This window comes from Rousettus aegyptiacus, unplaced genomic scaffold (genome assembly GCF_014176215.1).
Source record: "Rousettus aegyptiacus isolate mRouAeg1 unplaced genomic scaffold, mRouAeg1.p scaffold_m13_p_19, whole genome shotgun sequence".
Lineage (NCBI taxonomy): Eukaryota > Metazoa > Chordata > Mammalia > Chiroptera > Pteropodidae > Rousettus > Rousettus aegyptiacus.
In genome coordinates this window covers 1,323-15,392 of record NW_023416294.1, presented here as the reverse complement: position 1 = coordinate 15,392, position 14,070 = coordinate 1,323, and the positions used below count along the sequence as shown (strand labels likewise).

Genomic DNA, 14,070 nt, shown 5'->3' with positions numbered 1-14,070 from the left:
TACAAAGTGTGAAATAGGGATATTGGTTGTCCCATTCCAAAAATAAATATTAATATTGAGCTAATTTTTATTTTAATTTTCAAGTTGAAGTAAACATTGCTTTATTTTTTTTAACATTTATTATATTTCATTATTAGTTTCAAGTATAGGGTACATTGGTTAGACATTTACATCGTTTATGAAATAATCACCCTAATTACTCTATTTTCCCTCTGGCTTTCTGTAGCCATTACATTACTGCTGACTGCATTTCCTAAGCTGTGCTTCCCATCCCTGTGACCATCTGAGAGAAGGCAGTGAAGGGTTGAAGAAGTACAAATAAGTATTTGGCTAAATTTCATATACATAACTTTCTAGTTGGTTAATCATAATAGAAAGAAGGTAGTTATCTCACAAGCAGTTATTATGATGTCAGACATTCTAATTCCTGTAATTTCAAACTCAACCCTGGTAACTACTCTACTAGAATCCTATCTTGTTTTCACATCCATTGGAGGCAACATGAGAGCTGTACTTTGCCTCTATCAGTTTGGGGGATTGTTTTTTCACTGCGTTGGCGGTAAGTTACAGACACTTGAGATTTTTTCTCCTTTTTTTTGTATTAGTAATAGGGAAGATGTTATCGGTTTTCAGTAACTTTTTAAATATGGTCAGTCATCTCATCTCCTTGTCATTTATCAAATTTTCCTGTTTCTTTAAGTTTCTATATCACATAATCTTGTATTTTTGTCACCTTTTAAATATTCCTTCTTATTCTTCTCTATAGTCTCCTCCCCTTCATTATACAGAAAAGTAGAATAACAAATATATTATAAAGCATTCAACATTATGTTATTTTTTTATGTTATGTTTACCTCTTCCCCTCCCTATCTGACCCTTTTAGTACCCAGTTCTCAAAAGCAGTGGTTAAACTCATTGACCCCAAGGATGGCCTCATTATCAGAGTCCAACAACATCCCATGGCTAGTGCCCATGCCTGAAACCTGCCAGGGCATTGTTCTGAATCGGTGGTGGATCCTCTCAACAGCCAGCTGTCTGATTAAACTGTAAGTATAGTGAGGGCCATGAGTAATATGATATAGTTATATATACTTTTTATATTTGATTCATCATAATTAACTATTTGCCTTGAATTTTAATACATTAAGTAGAATTTCTTCAGAAAATATTATATTAAAAATGAAGCTTAAACCTCTAAAAGTCAAATTCTATTTAGTTTGTAAGATAAAACATTAATTTATAGAGTTAGAAGGTAGAAAGTTGTCAGATTACATTGATAAGCAAGTAAAGGCGTTACCAATTTAAACATTTCAGGTTAAATGGAAGCTTAATGAAATGTTTTTTTTCACTCTAATTTTATAACATTATTCTTCATTTTTCCTATTCCCTTAGGAAGTATTTGCACTCTGAAATTTCAGGAATCATCAATCAAGAAGATATCTTATTTGGCCACAAACTATGTCTGCACCGTGGCTTTGCTCCACAAATTGGAACAGATCGAGTGAAAGGAAACATAGGAGTGATCCTCCTGCAATACCCTATCAGGAGGGAAGAAATGCCACTTTCTCACACTCATGATATCTTCTGGAAGAGTTGTTATAACTGCCAGTACAAACACTGCAGCGTATATCAATATCAGAGTAAGCCACAGAAGTCATATCATTGCTCAAATATTAATATTAAAAGAATGATGAAAAAGGAAAGAGCTTAAAAATTTTATAAAAATCATTATATCCATATTACTCCATTTTAGAGGGGTAGAGTCTGAGTTTTAAGGAAGTAAAGTGACAATATTATGGGATACAATTATTGTGTTTCATATGCCATTTAAGAAGGATTTGGAAGAAAGAGAGAAGTCTAAGCATCTCAGAAATTCTGTATAATTAAGTGATTGAAAGTTACAGTGTAAAAATCTTAGGAAGCTATGCTATAAAATGCTTAAGATACTTAATAACTCATAAATATATTGTATCTGTTTCTTCAGACCACAATATTTTGGGGACCAGTATTAAGAAGCTGTCAGTTAAGCTGCTGGACCTCTCATTCTGCCAAAAACAACATCTCCACCTGGCTGAAAGCAACAATCTATGCATCTGGAGTCAAGCACAAGAAGAATGCTGGGTACTAACTGTATAAGGCAAAATTACCATTGGGGGGTGATGTAAAACTATTTGTAAAATTGTACAAAATGAATATAGATTTTCATTTACACAAAATGAATACATTCTGGAGATATTGGACATCATAGTATATCCAGTTAATAGTCTCATACTGTATGCTTAGAAATTTTTAAAGGCTGATATCATATTAAGTGTTTCCACATGTAATGCACAAATATAATGTTTATGGTTATTATATAATCATATGATCTTATATATACATATATATGCAGACCATGATTATATAAAACAGATAAGATCACAAATAAATAAAGTAAGAAATATTTTTATTGAAAAAATTTAAGGATAGAGAACGTACCACAGATATCTTTGAAACAATGGGAAGAACATGAGTTTACAATTCTTGGATTGGATTTGGTTATTAGAATACAAACTTCAATTTAGCAAACATAAATGGAGTATTTATGAAAAATAAAAGGCTACATTTATGAGGTATAATAATTATTTGTCCTGAGGTTACAGAAATAACATAAAATACAATTTGCTATGAAAAACAAACATATGCCAGTAACTAATTACTTTTTAAGGATATGGCCCTATGGCCTTTTGTCTAAACCTCAACCTAAGAGGTGATTTAGAACATTTTAGAGAGAGTAATATTTATTTTATAAGATACAGTTAAGGGAAAAAATGGCTAGAAAGAAACAAGGCAAAAAATAAAAATAAAGTAAAAATGAAAAAGGCCATTTGAAATTTGCTAGAATGGCAGAGATTAGAATTCCTAAAGGAGGAGAAACATGAGATTACATCAATATTTCTTTCATTAAACAAATTGCTGGACTTTGTGAAGTCTAAAGGACTAAGAGGAGAAAGAGTCTTGAAATCAATATTTAAGAAACTTGAAATGAAGGAAGATGAATTAACTGTATGAATAGGGGATACAAATCTGACACTGTATATAGAGAAAACAGACCTACTTCCAACTCAGAAAATCCCAGCGTGTTTCCAGTCATCTTGGAGCTTATGATTTGATAGGAGATAAATTTAAATTACCACATAATACAATAATTAACTACAGTATAATTTTGTCAATATTATATACATCTGTATAGTGAACAGTAGAGGCACAATGAAGACAGGGTCAACTTTATCTTTATACCGACTTAAAAGTTTGAAAACAAAGGAGCTCTTAACTACAGAGATGCACTATGTAAAAATAGGAAGAACATCTAATGCACAGATAATACTTGAGCAGTAAAACTTTTGGAAAAAAATTTTGGTATAAGAGATTCAGAAGAAATGAGAGTAGAAAAATAAGTTGGGACTATATTATGAAGTAATGAAACATGGCCCTTATTACTTAAGCAGTGGGGGCTACAGAATAATAAATGAAAAACATTAGATTTATTCAGGAATCTATTAAAAGTTTATTAAAGAATCTTTGTACTCTTCACATTTATTTCATCATCATAATTTTGTCATGCAAAGCAAAACAATTAGGAATCATATACTCAGTACATACTGAGTGCCTAAACCTGGTTTGGTGTTGTGCCAAGATTTGAGGGTTTAAAAGATATATAATTGCCCTACCCTCACGATGCTTACAAGTTACAGGCAACAAATAAAAAAATAAAATGTGACTGGTAAAACTAACTTCCAAAAATATAATTAGTGATAGATGTAGAAAATGTGCCATCAGAATAGGAGTAGCACAGAAGGCCTTTTAAAAGTCTTTCATTTGTGCAAAGGCCTATATCTTTTGAGGAATTAATTTATCATGAATTTTTGAAAAAAGAAAAAACAAGGCAATAGAAGCTATCAGAAAATTTTTGATAGTAGAATGAAGCAAATATAACAGTAGCAAATGAGCAAATAAAAAATGTCTGTAGTTGAGATCAGAGACTAAAGAAGCCTTTGGCTTTTATTCTGAGTATCATTCTGTCTCCTGGGAGAACAAACCGTAAAATAATGGCATGTATGACAGGGAAACAGAAATAGTAATGGCTTGAAAACAAGAGTATGAGAGGGTGGGGGGAACCCATGATGATTTGAAGCATAGCAATTGCAGTGGAAATGATAGAGATAAACATAACCAATAGATGTAATTGTATTAGTTGTGCTCTGCCTAGAAATACCCAGCTAAGTAATTTGTAAAAAATGATGTTAAATATTTATTTTTTTAAGGTTTTCTCTAAATTCCCCACTTAGCATTTGGTTTTTCTTTTTCAAGCAGTTAGTTATTTGTACTTAAGTCAGCTTCTAGAAGTATGCACCATATAACTTTTATTACTTTTGCCATGACATTTGGAATTATATGTGGCAGAAAAATATATGAATCTTATATGTTTAATGTTAAAAATCATTAGTGTATATGTAATGTATAAATAACATTATTTATAAATATATAAATATACATTCACATAGTTTATTATTCATGTATGTATTAGATATTTATATACAATTGATATAAGTGACACTTTAATATATGCATCCTATATATGTCTGTCTATCTATGTCATATACATGAATCCTCTGTTTCCTCATTCAGGTACAGCAGGGTAGTCCTGTTCTCTGTCTCTTTGGCAACCATTGGGAGCTGGTAGGCCTGGTCAGTGAGTCCTCAATGGTCTGTTCTGATCCTGTTCTTGTCATCAAGATGGCCCCATACCTATTTTGGATGAGAAGGCTTATCGAGGCATCCCAGAAGCTGCATGATCCTGTTTTTTCCCTACCCTGCAGTTTTTCTCCCAGGGTAGAACATGGTCCACAAAACAGGCTTAGCCTAAACATGGGCTCTGCTATTTTGACTTCCCATGGATTTACTATACAGTCATATAAGACATTAGACACTTTGGCACTAAAGAGACAGCGCCGGGATCGTCCTCCAATATTTTTTGGTTCAAATAATAGAGATTCTTTCCCTGGCAGTAGACACTTACAGCTTCAACGTAGTCAGCAATCTTCAGCTAGCAAATTGCCAATGGTTAAATCCTGGACCCTTCCTATTGCCAAACCATGGGATCCTTCTGTGATAGATAATCCCTGGAGTACTCCAAGAGCTGATATTTCTGAATCTTGGGGTCTTTCTGATCCCCAGAATTCCTTAACAACTGGTATACTTATATCCTGGGACCCTCCTCAGAGACATTCAGTGAAACATCAACATAGAACTGTGACTGAGTCAGTAAGATCTTGGGTTAAACAATCAGCCAGTATAATTGGCATTCATACTCTACCGTTAATTAATGCTGATCAAAACTGGGTTCTGTTTTCAAGTGACATAAGTGGATCCCAGATTCCATCTGAGATTACTGCTGTCCAGTCTCAAGTGCAAGCTACTAAGACTCTTTTCGATGGTCAACTTCTAGCTAGACCCTGGCTAGAAATCACCCCTAATGTTGGACCTTGGACACATAGTGTGCTGGAGAAAACAGAAAAAGTGATGCAGGTTCAGTCTAGTGAAGAGAATGTTAGAACCCAAATACACTATGGAGCTGGTAAAGTTAACACTGTAGTTAAACCCATAATCTATAACCTACGTCCATGGGTCCCTTTAATAGGTAATGAAATTGAATTCAGGACTCATTCCACACTAAATGCAAATGGATACCATTATCCAACAGTAACCTATACCTTGGAACCTTGGTTCCAGCCAGCTCCAAATATAGTTGGATCTCAAGAGCCTATAGAAAAGACAAATGAATACTGGATTCTCCCTGGACCTAAGTCAACTCGATTTTGGACTTACTCAGAGTTTAATATGCCCTTTTCTTTGGCTCCATCTGCAGACAGTTCTGTTATGTCTTGGGCCCAATATAAGGCACGTGTGATCAGACCCTCAAGTCAAATGTATAGTATCAGCGTATTGAGTAAACATGATACTATTACAGTCAAACCTCAGATGAAGACTGAATATACATCTTGGCTCTTGTTCCATCCTTTTACTAATCTAATTAAGTCTTTCATTCGCTCTAAAGCTGATAGGACTCAGCATGAAGCCGACATAGTGCAAACCTGGACCCAGTCAGAAACCCAAGCAGAAAGACCTTTTTCTCAGCTGAAAGCTGATACAATCAGACCATGGTTACAGACCAAGACTGAAATAACCATACCCTGGATTCAGTCTAAAATTCAAATAGTCAGACCTAGAACTAAAGAAGAAAAAGGCAAACATTGGAACCAACGAGAAGCAGATACAATTAGATCCTGGACCTCCAGTGAAATTGAAACAATCAGACCTAGGAAACAGCCTGAAGCTAAGAAAGCCAGATCTTGGTTCTTCACAAAATCTGATCAAATGAGACTGAGGACCCAGCCAGACCTTAAAACACTGCATCCCTGGATTCAGAATGACATTAACGTGGTCAAACCATGGATTCAGTCTGAAGGTGGTGGCATCCAACCATGGGCAAAGCCTGAATCATCTACAATCAGATACTGGACACAATCTATGGGTAATATAGTCCCACACTGGACAAGCCCTGAAACTGATGCAGTCAGACTTTGGTTGCAGACACAAACTTATATAATCAAAACCTGGAGCCATATTGACTCTCAGACAGACATGTCCTGGTCTGAGCCTGAAGCTAATATAGTCAGTTCTTGGTTTCATCCTCAACTGGATACATTCAAACCTTGGACTGAAACAGAATTTCAAAGAGCCCACTCCTGGACCCATCCTGAAGGTGATAGAGCCAGACCTGGGACTCGGTCTGAGACCGATAATGTCAAACTTTGGTTCCACACACAAATGGAGACGATCATACTGTGGACAGAACCAGTAATGAAAACAGCACACCACTGGATACGGTCCGAAATGGAAAGAGTCAGTCCCCGGAACCAACCTGTGGATGATAAGGTAAAAGCCTGGGTACAACGTGATGTTAACACAATCAGAAGCTGGGATGAACAAGAAGCCAATAATGTTAGGTTCTGGACACAGTATGAAGCTGACACAGTAAGACCCTGGATTCAGCCAGATATTGGTATAATCAATCCTGGGGCACAAAATGATGCAGATACTTTAATACCATCAACCCAGGCTGAATCTCTAGAAATAAATCCCTGGGCACAGTCGGAAACTGAAACAGTCACACCATCGATCCAGAGCGAAAATCCAGGAGTAAATTATTGGCGACGGTTGTTAACTAAACCTGTCACAACGTGGGCAAAGGCTGAATTTCCGGGACAAAAGCTCTTGACACATCCTGCATTTGATACAGTAATACAGAGGACACAAGCTAAATCTATAGCAATAAATCCTTGGACACAGCCTGTAGCTGATACAGTCACAGCATGGACCCAAACAGAATCTGTAGCAGGAAATCCCTGGACACAGTCAAAAGCTGATGTAATCACACCATGGATCCATGGCAAGTCTTCTGCAGTAATTCCTTGGACAGGCATTATAACTGGGACAATAACACAGTTGACCCAAGCTGAATCTCCAGCAATAAATTCATGGACACAATCTATAGATGATATAGCCACACTGTATCTTCAGGCTGAGTCTCCTTCATTATATTCCTGGAAAAAGTCTGAAAATGATACAGTCATAACATGGACCCCAACAGAATCTATAGCACTAAATTCCTGGAGACAGTCTGAAACTGAGAGTATCTCAACATGGACTGAGAGAGGAAATCCGGAAGTAAATCCTTGGGCACAATCTGAAGCAAATATAGTCACAACTTGGTCCCAGGCAGAGATCTCGGGAATAAATTCCTGGATACAACCTGTTGTGGGCATAATTCCACCATGGTCTCAAGCTGAGTCTCCAGCAATAAGTACCTGGACAGAGGTCGAGAGTGGTACAGTCACGGCATGGTCTCAAGCAGAATCTTTAGAAAAAGCCTGGACTGAGGCTGCAGCTTCCTTGGTTACACTATGGAGTCAGGATGGATCTCCAGTGGTGAATCCATGGACACAATCCATAGCTGATGTAAACATACTGTGGACTCCAGCTGATTCTGCCCCTGTAAAACCCAGGGTACAGCCTGTATCTGAGAGTGTGATACAGTGGACTCAAACTAAACCTCAAGCAATAAATGGATGGGCACATACTGTACCTGACATGGTCACACCTTGTACCAAAACTGAAATTCCAGAATTAAAGACAAAGACAAATCCCTGGAAAGACATAATAACACAGTGCACCAACAGTGACTCTCTGTCTGTGAATCCCTGGGCAGAGGCTGCAGCAGCCAGAGTTATCCCATGGACTCAGACTGAATCTCCAGCAACAAATCTCTGGACAGACATTGTGGCTGAAACAGATATACCCTGGACCCTGACTGACTTTCCATCAGTGAATCCCTGGGCAGAGGTTACAACTGCCACAGTCATACCCTGGACCCCAACTGAATCTTCAGCAACGAATCTCTGGGCAGAGGTTGTGGCTGAAACAGACATACCCTGGACCCTGACAGACTTTCCATCAGTGAAATTCTGGACAGAGGCTGTGGCTGAAACAGACATACCCTGGACCCTGACTGACTTTCCATCAGTGAATCCCTGGGCGGAGGCTGTAACTGCCACAGTCGTACCCTGGACCCTGACTGAATCTGCAGCAGTGAATCCCTGGGCAGAGGCTGTAGCTGTCACAGTCATATCACAGCCTCAGACTGAATCTCCACTAGTAAGCTGGACACAGTCTACAGTTTCCTCAGTCATGTTCTGGATGCAATTTGATTCTCTATTAAATTCATACACACAGAGTCTAAATGATACAGTCACATTGTGGACAATGATTAAAACTGAGTCTAAGCAACCTTGGAGAGTACCTGAACCTAGTATATTTAATATTTCATTGCATCCGCAAATCGAGACTACTCGATCCTTGATTACAGTTGAGAATCAAGCTTCCTTCCTTTGGACACATCCTAAGACTGATAATATCAACTCATGGGCCTTGTCTAAATTTGGAACATTTATATCCTGGGTAGTGCCCTTGCCTCAAGCAGCCAGACTCTGGCTCCACTCTGAAGCTGATATTAGCAGATCTTGGTTGAAGACTGAAACAACAAGAATAAGACCCTGGGGTCAATCAGAATCTCAAACAGTGAGTACCTTGACTCAGTTTGGACCTGGTAGAGTGGATCTCTTGGCTCAACATGAAACTGCCACAACCTTATCATGGGTTCAGACTAAAACTGGTGTATTTCATCCAGGGAACCAGTCCAAAGGAGACACAGTGGGATATTGGACCTTTTCTGAAGCAGATATAGTAAGACCATGGATCAAAAATGAAGCTGGTATAATCAGTCTCTGGACTCAACCTAAAAGTAGTACTTTCAGACCTTGGGCCCAGCCTGAATCTGAAGCAGTGAGGCCCTGGACACAATCTGAAGCCAATATGTTTACATTATCACCCCCGTCTGAAATGCAAGAAGCGAAACCCTTAAATGTGAGTGACATTAATATGGTCAGATCTTGGTTCCAGACTCAGTTTGGTGCCATAAAACAAGGCACTCAACCTCAATCTCAAATAGCTACTCCCAGGATCCAACCAAAATGGCAAAGAGCCCACCCCTGGATCCAGGACAAAACTAATACAGTCAGATTTTGGCCTCATCCTGAAGGTGAGTTAGCCCAACTCTGGACTCAGACTGAAACCAACACAGTCAGACTCTGGACCCATCATGAAAGTGATACAGTAAAACCATGGACCCAGCCTGAGCTACAGTTTGTCAGTTCCTGGACTGATGTGGATACAGTCACATTTTGGTACCCAATGCAAAATTGTACAATTAGGCCCCAGTACCCATTTGAATCTCAAATGCCATGTTCCTGGACTCAAAATGAAGTTGATATAATCATCCCTTGGACTCAGCATGAGAGTAATTCATTCAGATCCTGGACTAAGCTTGAAACTGCTACAATCCACCCCTGGATCCACCTTGAAACTGCTGCGATCAGACCATGGACCTTGGCTGAAACTTTAAAAATCTACCCCTCAACCCATGTGGATACTAATACAGTAATAAAACATTGGTTTCAGATTCAAATAGATTCAGTCAAACCTTGGAATCTACAGGAAGCTACTACAGATAAACCCAGTTCCCATCCTGAAACTGAAACACTCCATGTTTGGTCACAGACTGCAAGACAACTAGTAAAACCTATAACTGTATCTGAAGTTGATACAATTACTCCTTTGTTACAGACTCAAAGTAATACAAGTAGAGCTTGGATTCAACCTGACTTTCAGACAGACACTCCCTTAACTCAGGCTAACATGTCTTTAGTTCACCCCTGGACTCAGCAAGGAGCTGTTACAAATCAACCCTGGATATACCCTGAAACTCAAGCAGTCAAACCCTGGGTCAATATGGAGGCAAATACAGTCAAATCTTGGTTCCACATTCAGATGAGTAAAGTCATACCTTGGACCCATTTAGAATTTCAAGTATTCAGTCCTCGGATCTACCCTGAAGTTGGCATAGTTGAGTCTTGGATACAGTCTGAAACCCAAGAAGGCAGGCCCTGGGCCCACCCTGAAACTGACATTATTGCATCCTCTGCTATACTTACACCTGACAAAGTCAAAACACAGACTCCACAAGAAAAAGAAAGAAAGCCTGACAGCCATTATAAAGCTGATATAATTACATCATTTGTTCCTCTTGAAGTTGAACTGGATAGAGCAACTCCATTAACTAGTCAGTTTGGCTCCTGGTCTAAACCTGTACCTTTTTTACAAACAGAAACTATCCTTTCCACAAATCAGTATTTTATAATAGCTTTGTCAACTGAGATACCTGCAGGAAAAAGCCAAGATCAAATCAATTCTCTCCTACCCAGTGAGCTTACAAACATTCTACCTCTTACCCTTTCAAGCACCTGGCTTCCTGGAAGAGCCGATTATCTGAACTTTGGCAGTAATTTACAAATCACCAAAACAAAAGGAAGCCCTTATGTTCCATCTAGTTTTCTTAGCCCTCTTTCTCCATCTTTTTCCTTTCTTGTTCCTTGTTCTCTGCCAACTCCATGTGCATTGTCCCCTTCCTGTTCATTGTTTTTTTCTTGCACATTACCTTCATCCTGTATTTCCCCTTATTGCTCCATTCTTTCTCCTATGGCCTTCTCTCCTGTCCTTTTGACCTTAGCCTCTTCTGATAGTTCTTCTCAGACACTATCTACCTCAAAATTTACCAAAGAGACCTTTCTTTCTCATGGTTTGTCATCCCTGCGTGCTGCTCCAATCACACTTTTAACAAAGCAACTTTATCAGATGCCTGGATCTGAATTTGAAACTAAGTCTAAACAGCCTGAACAAGAGCCTCTCAAGAATTCAGAACTCAATGTTTCCTTGGCTGAGTGTCATCTGGGTTTGGTCTGGAAAGACAGTCTTCAGGCCTTCTGGCTCTTCAAGACAGCTGTTGTTTCTCATGAAACCACAGGTAAGTTCAGCCTCATTATCTATTTTGGTTATTTTTGGGACCAAAAAGTCTTGTAGCCTAAAACCAGAGTTTCTGATTAAATCAGCAGTCATGGTCTCCAACTTTGACAGAGTGAAAATTGAAAGTATTATTTGGATCAGAAGGAGGGGATGAGTAATGTAATCTTAAAATATGTCCACATATTGAGAGAAGAATACCTTATTTATGCTAGAAAGTGTTTAAGACCCAAGTATTGTAAACCTAGTTTCTTTCAGCTTACTGTACTAGAAAAACACATTTAGTGTTCAGAAATACTTTATTATTCCACTTGAGAAATGAATATTATTCTCAGAGATCTTTGTTACTCTAGCTACACGTGTAGGATTAAAAGATATTTCGAAGCATTTCCCCAAAGTTAAAGATTTACAAGCATTTTTCTAAAATCTCAAAATAAGAAATCAACATATTCAGGGGAAAGAGGGTGATAGCACTAACTTCATCTTATCCCATGTGTGGATTTCTTCTGCAGAGTGTGGATTACGTCCTGGCCTTGTGCCTCAGTGTCCCAACTGCTGGGAGGCAGAAGTTGGTGAATTCCCTTGGATGGTTTCAGTGCAACTCTCTTTCTCTCATTTCTGTGCTGGTTCTATACTGAATGAACAGTGGATCCTTACCACAGCTAGATGTGCGAATTTCATGTAAGTCTGCGTGTCATTTGAAAGTTAATTTTATATCATTATAAAGTATGATAACTTTCATATTGTTCATGGGTATCTTTTTTTTTTTAAGAAGGTAGATAGTCTTCCTTAGCTACAGAAATAAAATTTGATGTTCCTTACTTTTGATAATCATGTGATGTATTTCCTTAGCTAAAGACAAAGTGCATGCTCCCTATCTCTTAATATCCTCATGTATCTCCAAGTTAGTATATTAGCTGTTTTTAGGAGTGATTTTGAGATCTAAAATAATATAATTCTAAATTTTACATTTATATAATTTTACCTATAAAATGATTAACAGTATCTTCATTATAAATTATTATCTACATTAGAATCACAATTTTACATTTTATGACTTGTAGAATCTTGTCTCTTAAAATCACTTATTATTAATCTCTAGAAGAATAATAACTATGATGTTCTCAAAATATTCTTTTGGGTACGTAATTTCACTTCCCACTTTAACACAGTAAAGTAAAGCCATTAGTACAGACAAAACAAGCAAAGCTCAGGAAGAAGGAGTAACTATCCGAAGTCTCACATCTTGCAAGTGGGATATTTCAACTTCTAAATTTCAAATTTAGGGTTAAACATGATAAATGTTAGGGTGTATAACCTAAATTTTAAGTTAGGTTAACTTGTTTATTTTTTAAAAAGTATGTGGATTGCATTGTAATATTTATCTTACCATACCTGAAGATCTTCACACATGTGGTGCCTAATTAAACACTGTGTGTTGGCAACAAAGATAGAGGAAATTGGAGTAGTACTTTAGTGCTCATCTGGATTTCATGTGATTCAGGTTAAGTGCAAAGTTCTTTTTCACATTGAAATAATGTAATAACAAAATGTTTGATAAATTCCTCTCCACCAGAAAAAATTCAGAAGCCTTGGCCCTGGTCCAGGTGGGACTTATTGATCTTCAGGAACCTACTCAAGCTCAGACTGTAGGCATTCACCGTGCCATGCCCTATGAAGGTCCTAAGGGACCTTTGGGACCTGGGCTAATCTTCCTGAAGCAGCCACTGCATTTTCAACCTCTGGTGCTTCCTATCTGCCTGGAGGAGAGCCTGGAGCAAGAGAAAAATATACAACTGTATGACTGCTGGCTACCCAGTTGGTCTCTTATGAGGGGTGAGTAATGCAATAGTAACTGATAGGAAGTGAGAATGACACATTTAGAAAGAGGGTACCGTTTCTCATATATCTAGATATGTTATTATCTTTCTCTTCAGCAGCATTCCTCCCTCCAATATAGGCTAAAGACAAAAAATTTCTTTATTTTCTGTTTTTCACCAGGAAGTCCTGGAATTCTGCAGAAAAGGCACTTAAGCATCCTGAATGTCAGCTCTTGTGCCCAGTTTTGGCCCAAGCTAAATGAATTCACTTTCTGCGTTGAAGCCAAGAAAGCTGTGGGGGAGGCTGGCTGTAAGGTGAAAAGTTGAGGGGGTATAAAATTCAGGGAGAAACAGAGGAATATTGAACACCTGAAGTTACTTGCTAGCCTCCTTTAAAGTATCTGTGAATGTTTTGTTTTTTGTTTCTTCCAGGGTGACCTAGGGGCACCTCTGGTGTGCCATCTGCAACAAAAGGACACATGGGTGCAGGTGGGAATCTTGAGTCACTTTGATGAACATTGCACAAAGCCCTACGTCTTCAGCCAAGTGAGCCCTTTCCTTTTCTGGCTCCAGGGAGTTACACGGCCCAGCCATGCACCCTGGTCCCAGCAAGGGCCAATGACTACTTCTGCTTCCAAATCCCTTTCAGTCTCAACCTCTACGAATGCCTCAGCTGTTACCTCCACTACCACGTCTATTCGGCCACACTTCATCTCTCTGCCACAGCCTCAAA

General features: G+C 38.2%; 1 protein-coding gene across 1 annotated transcript in view; it reads left to right on the top strand.

Moving 5' to 3' along the window:
• The window catches only part of LOC107506492, a gene marked incomplete at its 3' end in the record, with an annotated part of 19,793 nt that extends 5,723 nt beyond the window's left edge, over nt 1–14,070 (top strand). The window contains exons 2-9 of the mRNA XM_016137188.2: nt 884–1,046; nt 1,393–1,640; nt 1,985–2,121; nt 4,669–11,521; nt 12,030–12,198; nt 13,094–13,353; nt 13,519–13,652; nt 13,770–14,070. Coding sequence (XP_015992674.2) covers nt 928–1,046; nt 1,393–1,640; nt 1,985–2,121; nt 4,669–11,521; nt 12,030–12,198; nt 13,094–13,353; nt 13,519–13,652; nt 13,770–14,070 — 8,221 coding nt within the window. The remainder of the gene's footprint in view (nt 1–883; nt 1,047–1,392; nt 1,641–1,984; nt 2,122–4,668; nt 11,522–12,029; nt 12,199–13,093; nt 13,354–13,518; nt 13,653–13,769) is intronic.